General features: G+C 42.2%; 1 protein-coding gene across 2 annotated transcripts in view; it reads right to left on the bottom strand.

The window, feature by feature from the left end:
- mad1l1 (mitotic arrest deficient 1 like 1) overlaps nucleotides 1-20,271 on the bottom strand; it is a 649,913-nt gene that overhangs the window by 519,187 nt on the left and 110,455 nt on the right. For both annotated transcript variants that reach the window (XM_033040804.1, XM_033040805.1), the window contains exon 11: nucleotides 16,658-16,802. In XM_033040804.1, the coding sequence (XP_032896695.1) occupies nucleotides 16,658-16,802 (145 nt within the window). The remainder of the gene's footprint in view (nucleotides 1-16,657; nucleotides 16,803-20,271) is intronic.

Raw genomic sequence — 20,271 nt, 5'->3', positions numbered from 1 at the left:
TTTTAGTTTTGAATCTTATTCTCTTCGTCTTATGATTCCACCTTTCTGTCTCTCTTTCTCCATTTTATTTTCTGTACATGATTCTGTACATAATCTACTTATATTTAATGGTTCAGGCATACACAGCCTCCATAAAGATTTTCAGTCTTCTTGAGGATACACCCTTGCTCTCTTCACATAGGTCTCAAATACCCCATATCTGAGTCTCTATGACAGTAGAGTGATAACAAAAAGTGCACAAGAAATCTGTTGGCAAGTCTCTGCATCACAAAGGATGTCTGTTTGCTTGTTTGCCATTGACCGTAACACCACCCAATATTTCAAAACTGTGCCCAATGAAGTCACTCCATGCAGACACTTGCTCTCAGCTCCACCTGTTGGTGACATGTTCTATGCATCCTAGAGGTTTCACTTTGATGAAATCAGAAAACTGCATCTTAAATAGAAAATGCTGGGGACGCTCAAAAGGTCAGGAGGTGTCTTCCGAAAGAAATACAAATTAAACAATTTCAGCTAACTTGCTTTTTTTGTTTAACAGAACTAACCAGTTCTGCTGCAAGGCTACTCATCTGCAATATTAACTCAGTTTATCTCTCTCCACAGACACTGCCAAGACTGCTGAGTATTGCCATTACTCTCAAAGAATCAGCGTTAGACAGCACAGAAACGTTAACACCTACATTTTTATCCTTGTGCAATAATCCCATTTCATCCTTATTCTCTATGCCTTGCGATTTCTGGGGGAAAGAGAGGGAGGGGGAGAGGGGGAGGGGAAGGGGAGAGAGAGAGGGGAGAGAACACACACACACACCAGCTTTCCGCCCAGTAACCACCATCCACCACCGCTTGCACCTGTGCCGTAGGACACCGTGCTGGCGTCGCGGCAGCGGTGAGTGAGTTGCTGGCATGATCCCCAACCCCCTCCTTCTCAACGCTCCTGCCCTCCCCGCAACTTTACCCCAGGCAGCCAAGCCAAGTTTGCAACTTTGTGCAGCCCAGGCCGTGCTGACCCAGGCCAGACTCCCCATGTGCTGTGGAAAGGAACTCTCCACCAACTCGTTGGAAAGTTTCTTCTGCATGTTGTTGAAGTAAGACCAAAATGTTTTGTTCTTTGAGGTGGGATTGGCATGTTTCTTGATTGTCATAAACCAGAAATGCACAGCAGATGATTGAGAATGGAGTTGATAAAAAAAAGAATTTTACATCTTGCTTCAGACTCAATATCTAATGGAAGTTTATAAACTCAGTCACACTTAATTCGACACACTAAACAGCAAAAGTAGACTGTATATAATCATTTGTTTTCCCAATCTTTTGGTTTAGATTTCATAGGTGGGTATGTCATGAATGGCTAGTTTATAAACAGAAACTTTCCATTTTTATTTGTTTATATCAGTACACAGGATGTACGAAAGAAAACACTACAATCTCATAATAATAATAATCATGTCTTGGACCGGTCTCCTTTTGGAGAACATTGTTACTTCAATACAGTTGGGTATTACTCAAAGCTGAACTCTTTCAAACGTATGCATGCACAGTAATCTGCAGTTCACTCTCTTGCAAAAACTAGATGACAACTTGCTGAAAGTTCACAGTAATCATCAATCATACTGTGGATACACAAAAAAGCTGGAGAAACTCAGCGGGTGCAGCAGCATCTATGGAGCGAAGGAAATAGGCAACGTTTCGGGCCGAAACCCTTCATAATCATACTGTCATGGTTTATTATGGTGTACGATAATCATGTGAGGTTATTTGTATTATTATTTTGACAGTTAAAACCTCTTGCACTAACCTTCCTCTCCGCCATGATCCCAGTGTACTCCCTGCCTAGCTAGCCTGAAACAAAGCGCGTGATTGGTCAATAGGCGTCCGACTCAATGTCAAACATGCTTTAATTGGACAATTAGTACTCGGAAAATTTGAGTTTTTTTCCATATTTAAAAAATGTGCAGGATTTTCTTGACGAGTTTCAGATATGATTTCTATAATATATTTACGCAATATGTTATAAATGCAGGTAGATATGGGATGTGGGTCATGAAATGAAACAAAAAAGGACCTTGGTCCACAGTCTATTACTGACTTTGGCTGCTCTGTCCTTACTTTTATCCTGCTGAGAATGATTCTTGCTGTTCCTAGCAATTGAAGTGTTTATTCATTATTCATTTGTGGTCAATGGATTTCAGAGGGCTTTTTCTATCCTTAAATTCCAAATACATTTAACATTCTCCTCCTTCTTCTTCAATATCATTGCTTCATATTTGTGGAACACTGCAGGTCATTTCACAGCCTACCAGTGATTATTTTTTTGGTTCTGAATATTACAATTCTTAGGCGTTTTTCGTTAAGGCAGTCTAGGTTTCAATCTCTGCTAACTCCTGGGTTTTGAGACTAAGCAATTTAAAATATTGGAACTGACTAGTTCTACAGTGCAAAAAAAAAACTGAATGCTGGAAGTCCAAAAATAAGACAGATAATTCTAGAAATGTTCAGCCTTCTGGAATCAATAGTGGATCAATCCAAGGAGTGATTCTGAGCTTCTGGTTGCCTGCCACTTTAATTCCTCATCCTCCTCACACATCTGCCTGTGGCCGTCTATTAGCCTGAATTGTTACAGGGGCCCTATACAAACTTGAGTACAACACTTTAACAGACAACACTGGGCAAGTTGCAGTCTTCAGGAGTCAATATTTAAATTTAAGAACTTTAGGTAGCTCACTCTTTCTTTCTGTCTCTATAAGAAATGGCCTTGTCTGTCTATCTACCAATTGCGATTTTAGCTCAAATTTTAAGGTCATAAGTGATAGGAGTAGAATTAGGCCCTTCCGCCCATCAAGTCTACTCCGCCATTCAATTATGGCTGATCTATCTCTCCCTCCTAACCCTCCTGCCTTCTCCCCATTTTCCTTTTCTGTTCATATGATTTTACCATTTTGCTGTACTGATAATTATTTATGGATAAGTATTGGATGACCTCACATTCTCACTATTGTTCATTGGACATACATACATTGACTTCTGTTTCCTTATATGTAAGTAAGTCTTTCTTTAATCATTATTTCACCTTAACAGATGGAGACTGCCTCTGCTCTTTATGGATTGAATTGCTGAACAAAAAAATGTATAAAGTTGTGAGAATGCCATCGCCATGGCAACTCACACTGCACTCACCCACCTGGACAAAGGGAGTACATATGTGAGAATGCTCTTCATTGACTACAGCTCGGCATTCAACACTATCATTCCCTCAAAACTCGCCCCCAAGCTCCTTGATCTTGGACTGGAGACCTCCATCTACGCTGGATATTTGACTTCCTGACGGGCAGTCCCAGGTGGTGAGAATCGGCCGCCACACCTCTTCCTCACTGATCCTCAACACAGGCACACCACAGGGCTGTGTGCGCAGTCTCTCCTGTATTCCCTGTTCACGCACGACTGTACTGCTAAGCACAGTTCTAATATCATCTTAAAGTTTGCTAACGACACGACCATCCTGGGCCTCATCACAGACAACAATAAGACGGCCTATAGAGAGGAGGTAAAGGAACTAAACAGCTGGTGCCAGGAAAATAACCTCTCTCTCAATGTCAGCAAAACTAAAGAGATGATCGTGGACTACAGGAGACAGCAGGGGAGTGGATACCTCCCCATCCACATCGGTGATGCTGAGGTTGAAAGGGTCAGCAGCTTCAAGTTCCTCGGTGTGCACTGAGGACCTCACTGAGGACCTCTCTAGGACACTGCACACGGACACAATAACAAAGATAGCCCGCCAGCGGTTCTTTTTCTTGAGAAGACTGAGGAAGTTTGGCATAAACGCCAGCATCCTCACAAACTTCTACAGATGCACCATCGAGAGTCTGCTGACGGGCTGCATCACAGTCTGGTATGGGAACTGTTCTGCCCACAGCCACAAATCACTACAGAGAGTGGTGAAGGCGGCACAGCACATCACTGGCAACTGTCTCCCGGCCATTCAGGACATTTTTCACAGACGGTGCCTGCGGAAGGCACACAGCATCATCAAGGCCCACAGCCACCCAGCCAGCTCGCAGACTGTTCTCCTTGTTACTGTCAGGCAGACGATACAGGAGCATGGCTGCACGTACCACCAGACTTAAGAACAGTTTTTACCATCAGGCCATCAGGCTTCTGAACTCATAAACACATCATATATGTTGATTATTTTATTTATTATTGTCTTTTACCTACCAATGTCACTTTTATCTTATTTTATTTTAATCCTTGTAATATCATTGCTGAGGTGACCCGTTGTATTGTCAAACACATTTCATTGTACCGTTGACCCTGTTAACCTACATATGACAAATAAAACTGAACTGAACTGAATTAGTATTGCAAGGATTTGACTTTCCCTTCGTTCATTTCTTGCATCAATCTCTCCTTTTTGCCAAACGACATTAATCCCATGTCAAGAGAAATTCATATGTTACAAACCTCATTGTCACCCAGGTAGTCAGTAGGAATGTGCGAGATTTCATACTCTGTGCCAACTGATAATGTAGTAGAATATAACTGAAAGGGGAAAACATGTTTATTAAAATCTACATAGACTCCCCAAATATCTTGGGATTTTTTTTACCCAATTGGAGAGAAAATATGGAAAGCATGTTCAAATACACTTCTTCTATAATATCTTCTGTTTTTTGCCTCAAAAACCATATCGAAAAAACCCCCAGCAATTCAGTTGGAGATATCATTCACCAAGTCATTCATCATTCATAGGCTCATTGGTTATACAATGTACATTGCAACACAAAGCATTGCCAAAACTGTCAATTATCACAATAAATATGCAGAATTCTAATCTTTCTGCAGACCCCCAATACTGCCTTGTTTTTGTGAGTTGCTTTCTCCTTTTCTGCAGTGTTGATCCGGTCATTTGACATAGACCATAAGACCTAAGAGCAGAATTAGGCCATTTTGCCCATCGAGTCTGCTGTGCCATTGGATCATGGCTGATCTATTTTTCCCTCTCAACCACATTCTTCCGCTTTCTCCCCATAATGTTCATATGTCAGTGGAGCAGAATTAGCCATTCAGCCCATCGTGAATTCTGCCATTCCATCATGGCTGATCTATCTTTCCCTCTCAACCCCATTCTCCTGCCTTCTCCCCATAACCCTTGACAACCTTACCAATCAAGCATTAGTCAATCTCCACCTTACAAATACCCAATGACTTGGCCTCCACCAAGTTGTCTGTGGCAATGAATTCACAGATTCACCACCCTCTGACTGAAGAAATTCCTCCTCATCTCCCTTCTAAATATACGTGCTTTTATTCTGAGGCTGTGCCCTCTGATCCTGGACTCTCACACTAGTGGAAACATCCTCGCCACATACACTCTATCGAGACCTTTCACTACGATACGATAAGAAACGATAGAACTTTATTCATCTTTGAAGGGAAATTGGTCTGCTAACAGTCACAACACACAACAAGGTACAAGAAAACGTGAAATGAAAATTAAATTCAAAGTGCAAAAAAAAGACAAGCGACTGTTGGCTGGCTGCCATGAGCACGGCGCCTTAACGAACGAACAAACAAACTAACGCAGGCTTATCCCCTGGGCAGAGGAATCTAAAACTAAAAGCACCTCCCCCACACCGGGTCCCCCTTTGTTCTCCCACCGTCCCACATGGTGGTCCCCCCACGCCGGGTCCTCCATTGTTCTTCACGGCAGTTCCCCCACGCCGGGTCCTCCATTGTTCTTCATGATGGTCCCTCCATGCCGGATCCCCATTGTCTTCCCCTCCACCCCCCCTCACGCTCATCGATCGCGAGGCTCAACCGCCACCGAGGCTCCCGTTGGCGCCGAGGCTCCACCGCTGCCTACGTTGAGGCTCCTGCTGCCGCCGAGGCCCCACCCTTGCCAATGTTGAGGCTCCTGCTGCCGCCGAGGCTTCCATCGCTGCCGCCGTTGAGGCACCTTCGGCCCAGACAGGCCTCGCTGCCCGGCTTCTCCGCAGTACCCTGGGGGGGGCCTGTGGGCGATACGGGCCGTCCGGGGCGTGATTCAATGAGGTCCCCCATCATCTTTCTAAACTCCAGCGAGTACAGGCCCAGTGCTGCCAAGCACTCATCATTCGTTAACCCAATCATATCTGAGATCATTTTCATGAACCTGCTCTGGACCGTCTCCAACGCCAGCACATCCTTCCTCAGATAGTGGGCCCAAAACTGCTCACAATACACCAATGAGGTCTGACTGGTGTCTTATAACGCCTCAGCATTACATCCCGGTTTTTATATTCTAGTCCTCTTGAAATAATGCAAACATTACAAAAATGTTAAAAATGGTTCACACAAGCAGAACTACATATTAAAAATAACATTTATTAAGATAGCCAGATACAATGTATGATGATATAAATCATATCAAAATATATAATTATACTACTTGTATACTGCATCCCAAGAAAATCAGTTATTGAGCTATTATACGTTCCTCTATAACACAAGATTGGCAAACACTATTCCATGTTATTCTCAGTTAGAGCCTAACTTAAAACTTATGCATCTTTGTGTTAGGTACAGCTCACGAGAAATTATCTCTGGTGCACATTGTGTATACTTTTCTAAATTATTGCAGGAATATTGCCAATTCGATGTTTTATCAGAAATAGCCACTGATCTGCTCAAAACCCAAAGAGAAAGCAAATGTTAAGGTCAAGTAAAATGCCGCTGATAGCAACTACAATAAACTCAGTATTATCAGATCACACCACAAGAAAATATAGGCACCAACCAGCAAGATTATTTCAACATAATGTTCCACAGTCCACCTTTTGACAAACATTATGTGGAGTTAGGAAAAAGTGATTAATCCGACTGGCAAAGGAATTTTTAAAAAAATGCAGTATATCTGGATCTCACACAAAATAATTGTTAGAAAGATTCTGCCTACACCAACTTGAAGTCATGGTCTCCGGTGGGGGAGGCACCGTTTCAGGACTTACCTGGACTTTTTACCTTGTCTGCACATCTGGACGCCCGCAGCGAAGGCTGCAGAGGGTTGAGGTCCCGACCACGGGGGAAAATGGAGGAGGACTGGCCAATTTTTGTGCCTTCCACCACAGTGATGAATGCTGTGGTGGATGTCAGGACTGTCATATGCTGATAGAATGGAGCGGCTGGGCTTATATACTCTGGAGTTTAGAAGGATGAGAGGTTATCTTATTGCAACATGTAAGATTATTAATGGTCTGGTCATGCTAGAGGCAGGAAACATGTTCCTGATGTTGGGGGAGTCCAGAACCTGGTGCCACAGTTTAAGAATAAGGGGTAAGCCATTTGGAACGGAGATGAGGAAAAACTTTTTCACACAGAGAGTTGTGAGTCTGTGGAATTCTTTGCCTCAGAAGGCGGTTATCTGGATGCTTTCTAGAGAGTTAGATAGAGCTCTTAAAGATAGCAGAGTCAGAGGATATGGGAAGAAGGCAGGAACAGGGTACTGATTGTGGATGATCAGCCATGATCACATTGAATGGCAGTGCTGACTCGAAGGGCCGAATGGCCTACTCCTGCACCTATTGTCTATAATCATCTTTAGTTGCTGCTGATTATTAACTACTGATAACATTCAGACAATAGCTTCCTCCAATGTTGGTGTTTTAAATGTTGTGGTTACAAAAATAATAATTAAATATTTCATCCATTGGCGACTATGCAATACAACCTCAATACTGATTTGCTGGATTTTATCTCAAATATTTACATTAGGGCTTGATTCGTACCTTTCTGACCCAACGATAGGAGATCTACCACTGAGCTACAGATAAATAAAAATCCCTTCAGTGTTTAGTGATGCCAATAGTACAGAACCTCAGAGTTCACATCAGAGACGAACAAAATTTGATCCTCAGGAGACTGACCCTAAATAGTCAAAGTTAGCCCATTTATATAGTTTGAAAAGTTATTAATATGTGTGTATGTACTTTTGTTCCTTGGCATAAATTCCAAGCTGTTTTATAATAACATTCATTCACATACCGAGAAAAAGCACCCTTATTTCACGTCTCATTATACAGCACAGATATCAAGGCAAACGCAAATTTGACACTCTTTTTTGCTCCCTTTGTCTGGAAGATGAGGGAGAAACTGTCACATTCTGTAGCTGGCTAATCAGCAATGGTTCCTTATGACGCAGGTTTCATTTGCTCAAGCCAGTTTTATTTGCCTGAAAAAGATGCATGAATTTTAAGGGCTGGATTTTTTATAACTACAGTACTATTTTTAGAAATGATGTTTTGTGATAGCTTTGTTATACTTGAAGAGAAATGGAACTGCAACACAGCAAATGTCTGAACATCAAGCAGCACATTACAACATCCTATATATATATATAACATCCTCTGTTCTGGACTTTATAAACTCCACCATCAATAGTGTCACCTCCCTCAAACAGGTGACCATATTCCCGAATCAGAAGCCATGGATGAACAGCGAGGTCAGGCTACTGCTGAAAGCACGGGACACCGCTTTCAGGTCAGGCGATGCTCGAGCCTACAGTTCAGCCAGGGCTAACCTGAAGAGGGGCATCAAGAAGGCCAAGCACTGCCATAAGCTCAGGATTGAGGAGCACTTCAACAACAACTCCGACCCCCGACGCATGTGGCAAGGCATCCAGGCCATCACGGACTACAGACCCTCCAACACCACCCCCACATCCAGCGACGCCTCCTTCCTTGAGGAGCTTAACCACTTCTATGGCCGCTTCGACAGGGACAATCTAGAGACAGCCATCAAGGCTGTGCTACCTGCCGATCACCAACCCCTCACACTCACCCCCTACGACGTATTCGTGGCACTGAGTAGGACTAATGCACGTAAAGCTGCTGGCCCTGACGGCATCCCCGGGCGCGTGCTCAGGGCCTGTGCTGCGCAGCTGACAGACGTCTGGACTGACATCTTCAACCTGTCACTTGTCCAAGCAGTTGTCCCCACGTGCCTTAAATCCACCTCCATCGTGCCAGTGCCAAAACACTCCACTGCGGCAAGCCTCAACGACTTCCGCCCAGTTGCACTTACCCCCATCATCACCAAGTGCTTCGAGAGGCTGGTCCTGGCACACCTCAAAAGCTGCCTACCCCCCACACTGGATCCCTATCAGTTTGCCTACCGCAAGAACAGGAGTACGGAGGATGCCATCTCAACGGCACTTCACTCCGCCCTCTCCCACCTCGACAACAGAGACACTTACGTAAGAATGCTGTTCATCGATTACAGCTCAGCATTCAACACCATTATACCATCAAAACTGATCACCAAACTCGGTAACCTGGGCATCGACCCCTCCCTCTGCAACTGGATACTGGACTTTCTAACCAACAGACCCCAGTCTGTTAGGTTAGACAAGCACACCTCTTCAACCCTCACCCTGAACACCGGCGTTCCACAGGGCTGTGTGCTGAGCCCCCTCCTCTACTCCCTCTTCACCTATGACTGCACACCTGTACATGGTACTAACACCATCATCAAGTATGCAGATGATACAACGGTGATTGGCCTCATCAGCAACAACGATGAGTCGGCCTACAGGGAGGAGGTCCAGCACTTAGCAGCATGGTGCGCTGACAACAACCTGGCCCTTAACTCCAAGAAGACCAAGGAGCTCATTGTAGACTTCAGGAAGTCCAGGGGCGGCACGCACACCCCCATCCACATTAACGGGACGGAGGTGGAACGTGTTTCTAGCTTCAGGTTCCTGGGAGTCAACATCTCCGATGACCTCTCTTGGACCCACAATACCTCAACTCTGATCAAGAAGGCTCACCAGCGTCTCTTCTTCCTGAGGAGACTGAAGAAGGTCCATCTGTCTCCTCAGATCCTGGTGAACTTCTACCGCTGCACCATCGAGAGCATCCTTACCAACTGCATCACAGTATGGTATGGCAACTGCTCTGTCTCCGACCGGAAGGCATTGCAGAGGGTGGTGAAAATTGCCCAACGCATCACCGGTTCCTCGCTCCCCTCCATTGAGTCTGTCCAAAGCAAGCGTTATCTGCGGAGGGCGCTCAGCATCGCCAAGGACTGCTCTCACCCCAACCATGGACTGTTTACCCTCCTACCATCCGGGAGGCGCTACAGGTCTCTCCGTTGCCGAACCAGCAGGTCCAGGAACAGCTTCTTCCCGGCGGCTGTCACTCTACTCAACAACGTACCTCGGTGACTGCCAATCACCCCCCCACCCCCCGGACACTTATTATCACTTATTATTATTTATTTAAATCATTTGCTATGTCGCTCTTCCAGGGAGATGCTAAATGCATTTCGTTGTCTCTGTACTGTACACTGACAATGACAATTAAAATTGAATCTGAATCTGAATCTGATATATCTGGTGTTCAAAAGGGAACTGCAGATGCTGGAATATCGAAGGTACACAAAATTGCTGGGGAAACTCAGCGGGTGCAGCAGCATCTATGGAGCGAAGGAAATAGGCGACGTTTCGGGCCGAAACCCTTCTTCAGACTGATGGGGGGTGGGGGGGGGGAAAGAAAGAAGGAAAAGGGGAGGAGGAGGAGGAGCCCGAGGGCGGGCTCCTTCTCCACCAGTCGCCACATCTTCCCATCTCCCCCCATGTCTGCCTTCCGCAAAGACCGCTCCCTCCGCAACTCCCTCGTCAATTCTTCCCTTCCCTCCCTTCCCTCCCGCACCACCCCCTCCCCGGGCACTTTCCGTTGCAACCGCAAGAAATGCAACACCTGTCCCTTCACCTCCCCCCTCGACTCCATTCAAGGTCCCAAGCAGTCGTTCCAGGTGCGACAAAGGTTCACCTGTATCTCCTCCAACCTCATCTACTGCATCCGCTGCTCTAGATGTCAGCTGATTTACATCGGTGAGACCAAGCGTAGGTTGGGCGATCGTTTCGCCGAACACCTCCGCTCAGTCCGCAATAACCTACCTGACCTCCCGGTGGCTCAGCACTTCAACTCCCCCTCCCATTCCCAATCCGACCTCTCTGTCCTGGGTCTCCTCCATTGCCAGAGTGAGCAACAGCGGAAATTGGAGGAACAGCACCTCATATTCCGTCTGGGGACCTTGCGTCCTTATGGCATTAACATTGAATTCTCGCAATTTGGCTAGCCCTTGCTGTCTCCTCCCCTTCCTTAACCCTCTAGCTGTCTCCTCCCACCCTCCCATCCGCCCGCCCTCGGGCTCCTCCTCCTCCTCCCCTTTTCCTTCTTTCTTTCCCCCCCCCCACCCCCCATCAGTCTGAAGAAGGGTTTCGGCCCGAAACGTCGCCTATTTCCTTCGCTCCATGGATGCTGCTGCACCCGCTGAGTTTCCCCAGCAATTGTGTGTACCTTCAATCTCAGTATCACTGTCCACATATTTTCTTCAATCAATGTGTTATCTAAACCTCCCTTTTCTGGTGAAAGATCATTGGCTAAAAGTACTAACCACGCTTCTCCCTCCATAGAAACTGCCTGATGTGCTTAGTATTTCCAGCATCTGCATTTATTTTAAAATAGTCGCCAATTCCCTAAACTGAGCCCATGCCAATCATTTATGGCAAAAATCATACTCAATCTCCTCGACCCTCCACATTATATTTTCACCAAAAAGGTTGCAATTGCATGCAAAGTTTATCTAAAGTAAAATTAGAATAAAGGAAAAATATCCCCCCCTTTGCCTCTTTTCCATTTCATAGGTTTATTACTTAACTCTTTTTAACCTTTAACAAAACAAATCGATCATTTCAAAATCATAAGCTTCTTTATCACAACTGATGTAGCATTGTAGAGGTCACTCTCTCCCTCACTTCTTTTCCTATGCTAATTTATGATCCCAGCCCCTCTTCTCACATTCTAATTTAAAAGATTATTCATACAGGAATATTTTTTCTCCACTTGGTCCAAGTTTGCTTTTTAAAATGAATGCTTCCTCAGTAAAGCCTTTGAAATTGTTCAAATTATTAATAAAGATATGTATAATAAATAATATATCATTCTCCAAACCTTTGAACAAAACTGCAAGAAGGTAGCTGGAAAATTATTAAAATGAAAAAACAAAACAATATTTTTTAAATATGAAGGCTACCTAAAATTATTCAATTCCAAATGGGCACAGGAACCAAACTTCCTCCCAAAAAAATCTTAATATTTCTCGGCATTATCAATACTCAGAATCAGCAACTGCTGCACTCTGAAGCCGAGTGGAAAATCAATTGGGAATATTGAGTTTGAAAATTACTGCTGAGAGACTGGGCATACAATGTGGAGATGGATGGGGGATGGTTGGAAATCAATAGCATTGGCACTGCATTGAAATACCAATATGCTTCAATACATAGACCCAAATTAAATATTCAATTCTGGGGTAAATAGCACTTGGGGAAACAAACCAATGCAAGCAATTATTCTGTTTAGTTGAACTCTCATACTGTTCCTTAAACACGGAATGCAACCATTAAACCAATCAAGTCTATGCTGGCTCTGAGAACAATTCTATCAATCCCATTACCCCCACTTGATTACCCATTCTTACACAAGGATTTTAACTCTCCTGATTCCTCTGCCACCTACCGACACCAGCAGTATTTTACAGTATTGAAAAATATTTAAGATTCTTACTCTCTGGTGATTAACATTGGGGGAAAAAAAATCGCAGTTATTGGCAGTGAAATCAACCTCAGTGACGAAATCTTTCCTATTCAGAGTTAACGATTACACCATTCTGATTACACCAGAGATGATTATTTGTTGGCATGCTGGAGGCCTCCCAGCATCTTTATGACAGTACCTTGTAAAAGTCACTGTCTTCAGTAGAGGCAGTAACAATAATTCATTTTTCTTCTTTCAATGTTTATTAAATGCAACATTCTAAATTAAATTAGCTGTCACCCATAATTTTATGTGCACAACCTGTTTTGTAGCTGACAAATTAAATGACGATATTAAAACACATATAATACAGCATAATACCAGACATAAGAAAATAATTATCAATTATGACTGCCAATTCTTTCTAATGCCCTTAGGACATAATTAACATTTACTAAGATTTCACTTTTATTAATTCAATCGTATTTCTTAAAATCACTAAAATCTTGCATTCATGGGGCATTCTTAAAGATAAAACTGAAGCAGATGCTGGTCAATTAATACTTCAACAAAATGTGTTTTGAATATTTATGATAATGCATGATGCTGTGCAGTATATGTTAAGAACCACCTCCAGTTTAAATTCCAGTTGTAATATTTTGGAGGACCCAAGAACCAAGAACCAAGAACTCATTTTCATTGAGTGAGAGGGCCCGGATTTGCCACAGGTAACAAAAAATAGAGGTATCGCGTAAGCTCCCTCCTTTAATATCCTGCACGTCCTCCCAACTAAATATAAGCATGCCTTAAATGTTTGAAAAGCAATAACAATAAACACATTAAAATGGTTAAATATCTGAAAAGAAATTAGATTCGCTACTTCCATTGAAAAATACATAGTAATCGGTTTTGAAGTTCACTATAATAACACCATAGAGCAGAGAGTCACTTGATCTGGAAATGGTCCAGAAATTTATTATGTCATGATTCAAGAGAGTTTATTGTCATGGGTCCCAGATAGGATAATGAAATTCTTGCTTTGCAACAGAATATAATAGGCATGAATACAGGACAGAGCAGTGTGTCCATATACCATTATATAAATATATACTCACATGAATAAATAAACAGATAAAGTGCAAATAAATAGATAATGGTCTATTAATGTTCACAGTTTCGATTGAGTTGAGTTTAATAGCCTGATGGCTGTGGGAAAGCAGCTATTCCTGAACCTGGACGTTGCAGTCTTCAGGCTCCTGTACCTTCTACCTGAAGGTAGCCGGGAGATGAGTGTGTGGCCAGGATGGTGTAGGTCCTTGATGATGCTGCCAGCCTTTTTGAGGTAGCAACTGCAATAGATCCCCTCGATGGTAGAGAGGTCAGATCCGATGATGGACTGGGCAGTGTTTACTACTTTTTGTAGTCTTTTTCGCTTCTAGGCGATCATGGTGCCGAACCAAGCCACGATGCAACCGGTCAGCGTGCTCTCTACTGTGCACCTGTAGAAGTTAGAGAGAGTCCTCCTTGACAAACCAACTCGCCGTAATCTTCTCAGGAAGTAGAGGCGCTGATGTGCTTTCTTTATAATTGCATCAGTGTTCTTGGACCAGGAGAGATCTTCAGAGAAGTGCACGCACAGGAATTTGAAGCTCTTGACCTTTTCCACCATCGACCCGTTGATATAAACGGGAATGTGGGTCCCCATCCTCCCCCTTCCAAAGTCCACAATCAGTTCCTTGGTTTTGCTGATGTTGAGGGGCAGGTTATTGTGCTGGCATCATTTGGTCAAACGGTCAATTTCTCTTCTATACTCTGAGTCCTCCCTATCAGTGATACGTCCCACAACAGTGGTGTCGTCAGCGAACTTGATGATCGAGTTCATACTATGGCCGGCTACGCAGTCATGAGTATAGAGAGAGTGTGTGTGTGTGTGTGTGTGTGTGTGTGTGTGTGTGTGTGTGTGTTTTCACTGGTATATTGAAACACGATACACTGATCTGTTCTGTATTATTAATGCCTGCAATATTCTGTTGTGCTGTGCTGAAAGCAAAGCAAGATTTTCATTGTCCTATCTGGGACACATGACAATAAACTCTCTTGAACCTTGAATCTTGAATCTTCCTCAAGCATTGATCCCTGCAGAACCATGGGCGGCACAGTTGCCCAGCGGTAGAGTTGCTGCATTACAGCTCTACATACCCGGGTTCGATTGTGACCGTCTGTACGGAGTTTGTGCGTTCTTCCTGTGACCGCGAGGGTTTTCTCCGGGTGCTCAGTTTTCTCCCCACATACCAAAGCTGTTTAGGTTTGTCGGTTAATTGACATCTGTAAATTGTCCCTGGTTTGTGGATAGAACTAGTGCATGTGTGATGGTTGGTCAGCACAGACCTGGTTGGTCAAACAACCTGTTTCCACTCTGTATCTTTAAAACTAAACAAAAAAACCTAACTGAAAGCATATTCCAGCCAGAATAAAACCCTTCCACCACAACTAAGTCTTCTATGAGTAAGTCAGTCCTGAATCCAAACTATCGTCACATTGGATACCATCTGTCTCAATCTTCTGAATATCACAAACAAATGTTTGTTGGATGTCAAAGTTATAAGGAACAAGAAGAAAAGTTAAACAGAGGTCGAGATTGAATCAGCTATGATCTTATTAACAGAGCAGGCTTGAGTGGCCAGGAGAGCTTCAATTTAATTTGTTCTTATTTATACCCCCAGATGCTCAGATGGAAACCATCAGGAGCTGGTTTATCAATCTTAAATTTGAGTAAGTGAGAAACTGTTCAACAATTCAGTTAGTTGTAATCATGCCCTTGTTCTCCAAATCTTACTAGCCTTCTTTAACAAAAAATAATAAACTTTGGTCACCAACAGCTCTGGCTGGAGGTCTGAGGCTAGCAGTGTTCCACATGGATTGGTGCTGGGACCTGAATTACTCAAGTCTACAGCATGGGATGAAATTGCCAAGCCTTTAAAAAAAATAGATTAATTTAAATTTGCTGGCACCAATATACAAAATCCATATTATTGTTGACAACATGGAAGTATTAAGAGAAGATAAACCAAGTCCAATTGATATGCCTCATACAGATTTCTAAAGTCATATTTGATCAATTATAATTGTAAAAAACATTGAAAACAAGTGCGTGATATTAAGGAAACATGGCAAAATTAAGACATGCGTAAAATGCGGAAAAAAAAGAAAAGCAACTGATCTATTTCATGATCAGTCCGCAATAACCTACCTGAACTCCCGGTGGCTCAGCACTTCAACTCCCCCTCCCATTCCCAATCCGACCTCTCTGTCCTGGGTCTCCTCCATTGCCAGAGTGAGCAACAGCGGCAATTGGAGGAACAGCACCTCATATTCCGTCTGGGGACCTTGCGTCCGTATGGCATTAACATTGAATTCTCCCAATTCTGCTAGCCCTTGCTGTCTCCTCCCCTTCCTTAACCCTCTAGCTGTCTCCTCCCACCCTCCCATCCGCCCGCCCTCGGGCTCCTCCTCCTCCTCCCCTTTTCCTTCTTTCTCCCCCCCCCACCCCCCATCAGTCTGAAGAAGGGTTTTGGCCCGAAACGTCGCCTATTTCCTTCGCTCCATAGATGCTGCTGCACCCGCTGAGTTTCCCCAGCAATTTTGTGTACCCCCCCCCCCTGATCTATTTCATGGCTACTTTTATATTCATCATACAAAAACAATCATTGAATGAGAAACAATATTAATATTACACAAGGATACACAAATTGAACACATGGTGAATTGTTATCTGGAAGAGTCGAAAACGACACAAAAATCTGGATGTGTTCAGAAATAGTGGCTGAGGTATTATAGCAACCATGCAATGTAGAAAAATATTAAGTAAATTGTAACATTTTAATCAAAAGAGAAGATTTGGTATAGAAGCACAAACATCATTTCAGCATCTGTAGTTCCTTGTGTGTACACATCATTGCAATGCAGATTGCCAAAATACAACACAATAGGTCAAACTGAATACTAATTCAACGCAAAGAACACTACATAATGCCTTGCTTAAAAACGTTACGTATATATGTAATTAGCAACGCACAAACCTTGATAAGAAGGATATTGCGTTTCTCCATACGTCGAGCATTTGCTTCCTGTTGTTCCCGCCTCTTCTGTTCAGCCAAAAGCTGGGTTCGCAAGTTCAAAACATCATCCTGAAATTGCCGTAGAGATTTTTCCAATATTCGACCACTGTAAGACAACAAACAGCATTAGAAATGTATTGTATAAAAAAACAGAAAGCATGAGGAGGACGTTTCCGCACAATATTACATCTATTATTTCTTCCAGTGAAGAGCTGTGGTTTAGAAAGTTCCAGATAAACAAACCATGGGACCACTGCTAGAATTTTGATCATTTGTATTAAACTCCATGGTCGCTCAATGTTTCAATGCTTTAAGGATAAGTTGGAGGCCCATTTTCATTTACCTTGCTAAGTATACAATTGGGAAACAAACATTTGGAAAACATTAGAAAATGTACAAATTTAGTTTCAGTGTTCTAAAAAAAAGAGACATACAAGGCAAGTGACAAATACGTTTCAACTCAATACACAATATAACTGATTCGAATTAAAATAAAACACCAATTAGAAAATAAGCAACTAAAAAAAGTAGCTAGATGCCTAAGTCTTGGCTAAGAAGCTAGAAACATTTTTGAGGTGGTGGTATCCCCAACAAATTAGTGAATAAATATATAATGCTGAAGTCAGCTAATTCCTCTTTCAACACTGAGCATTGCATTTTATAACTTACTTATCAAAGGGAACTGGCTCAAGAGTTTCTCCAGCATTTTTGTCTACCTTTGATTTTTCCAGCATCTGCAGTTCTTTCTTAAACAAGTGTTTTAATAGTTTGCTGAATGTTTACAATTCACCACTTTATTTCATCCGAATACAATGCATTAAAATAAAAGAACTTACAAAAAAGGCTTATTCGTGATAATGTTTAAGTAATGAGCATTTTCTCATTTTAATCTATAAAAAAAACTTGAAAGATGGGTGATTAAATTGACTTGCAATTCATATAAATTCTGATAAGGACAATCTTGATCAATATATGCATATTTGTCAAATAATTTATGCATTTATTTTACGCAAACTGCATAAACAGCCAAGTGATTGACATAGCCTTTGATCAATAAGGATGTGGTCTTACCATCAAGGATGAAACGTACCGATTTGATATGCTCACAATGCTATTTCGTTAAATTATCCTTTAATAACATGTCACATTTCTCACATCTGAAAATGTTCCCACTTTCCTCCTCCTAACAAACTGAACTAGAAATTTGAACCAAACCACAAAACGCATTTCCAATGGGTGGGGGGGGGGGGGGGGGGGGGTGAGAGGAAGGTGGATTAGAGGAGGGGCTAGACAAAGCCCTGTCCTGCCCTTTTTTATGTTCTGCTGTGTATCACTTTACTGATGTAATTTGAGTTATGGCAGCATATTTTCTTTTAATTTCCAGATTATGCTGATTTTTCAAACTGTCATCATGGGTTTTATTTATAAATTATGAGAGTGAAGCATCAATATTGAGAGTGTTGATTGATTTCTGGAATGCAATGTATAACCTGTATTTTCTCGACTTTTGACAATTTCATAGATTCAAAAGGTCAGCCCCAATTAGTGCTTATTAGACTACCCGTACTGTCTTTGGTTATCAATTTAATTATTTGTATAATTTGTTTGGAATTTGATAATGAAAAATCTACTATGATCACATAATCACAGCTTTCTCCCATCTTGTTTTATATCTTCTTTACTTGGAATCTTTCAAACTGGTTCATTGCGTGTCTCTATAGGATTATGTCTAATTGTATAAGGTCTGATTAGTTTGCTGTAAGAGGCGTGGAATATGTTACTTTGTTCTGAGCTGATGTGGTCTTTTCTCTTTGTTACATACTGTTTATTGTCTAACAGCTCAAATTAATTTATTCCTGGTGCCTCCATATTGTTGGCTTTTTTTTCATATGTTGAACCCTTTCATGATTCATATTCAAACATGTCTTCTATCTTTGACTACACATAATCTAAACTCCAGCCAGCTCAATTCCACTAGAGCAATTCAGATCGATGAGTTGCATTCAATGAAGGTGCCCATAGATTGATTGACAGAAGTGTAATTTTAACAGCAATGTAGTTTCTTGTTTACGTCAATGTGGCAGCAATATGTTTTTTAATTTGAGTCTCATATTATAATCTGAAAGGTGTGCATCAAGTGATTTTTGTTTTAAACATACAGGCAGTTTATATGGAATTTAAATGTTTTTCCCCAAAATTAGAAGGCGGCTGAGAAGACTGATAGAAGTAGATAAATTATGAAATGCATAGACAGGGTAGACAATCAAAATCTTGGAATGGAAAAATCAAAGATTAGAGGGCACAACTTTAAGGTAAGAGAGGCAAAGTTTAAAAGAGATGTGCATGGCAAGTTTTTTTTAAATTAAGTGATGAGTGCCTGGAACGCCCTGCTGCAGGTGATAATGAAGATAAATACTATAATGGCATTCAAGAGTCTTTTAGATAGATACATTGTATGCATGGAATAGAGAGATATTGATCATGTGCAGGCCAAGGGCATCATGGTCAGTATGGATACTATGGAACAAAGGGTCTGTTCCTGTGCTATGCTGCTCCATGTTTTATGTTCCGGTAAATTCACCCCCCAATTGAGTACTAAACCAAAAACAATATTGCTAATTTAATATATGAACAAAGTGCCAGAAATGTATTATGGCTTTGCCAGTAATATTTTCCAGATTTGTTTGCCTCTCCTATGAGAGAAATGCAGACATAGTCTTTCGTGTGCTTTGTGACCAGATTAGGTGTAAATCGACTGTAAACATGGTATGCAGTTTCTCATGTGCTTAACACTAAATGCACCTGTGAATTTCTCACTTTTACACAGTAAAGATGTCTCCTTACCGACATCATTGTTGAGGAGTCTGCTGCAGAATGACGAATCAATAATGAACTCGAATTCTCATTACTTTGCAGTTGAGATCCTTTTACCTGCATGGCTTGAGGCCTGTTGATTACTTCATTCCGCTCCCTAATGGTACATGTTAATATTGCTGCCATCATAATGTCAGTGAATGTCAGGGATGATAGCCTGCATGCTTGTCCGCATTTCACAACATATCCTGAACTCTACATCCAATAGCAGTTGTAATTACGAACCACCGCTTTAAGAACACTCATCATGGCAGAACATGCTTTGTGCATTGCACAAACCTCCTGATATTAATGTTACAAGTCAGCAATTCCTCTTCATATATTTCTGATGATTTATGATGAGCCGTATCTGGCCCGAAATGTTAAATGCTTCTCCCGCCACAGACATTATCTGGCCTGCAGCTGCCAAAATGAACCTCAAGAGGACTTGTGACAGAGTGAACCGTGGCTGTTTATTCGTTTAGAAATGCAGGAGGATGCATATGTAAAAAATCAAGGAGCGAAGAAAAAGTAGAAAAACTGGAAACAACCCTGTATGACGCTGTGAATTCACCATTTACCCCGCTACTCCTGTCGCCGAGAAACAGACAAATTGACTTGAAAAACTGTCAAAAGTAATTGATTTACTCATTAATGCCACTTTGGTTTAGAAATTTAGCTTTATTTACCTTGTTGGCCAATTATTCCCATTCTTTTAACCC

The sequence above is a fragment of the Amblyraja radiata genome, chromosome 22 (assembly GCF_010909765.2).
Source record: "Amblyraja radiata isolate CabotCenter1 chromosome 22, sAmbRad1.1.pri, whole genome shotgun sequence".
NCBI classification, from domain to species: Eukaryota; Metazoa; Chordata; class Chondrichthyes; order Rajiformes; family Rajidae; genus Amblyraja; species Amblyraja radiata.
This window is presented reverse-complemented; position numbering and strand designations above follow the sequence as displayed.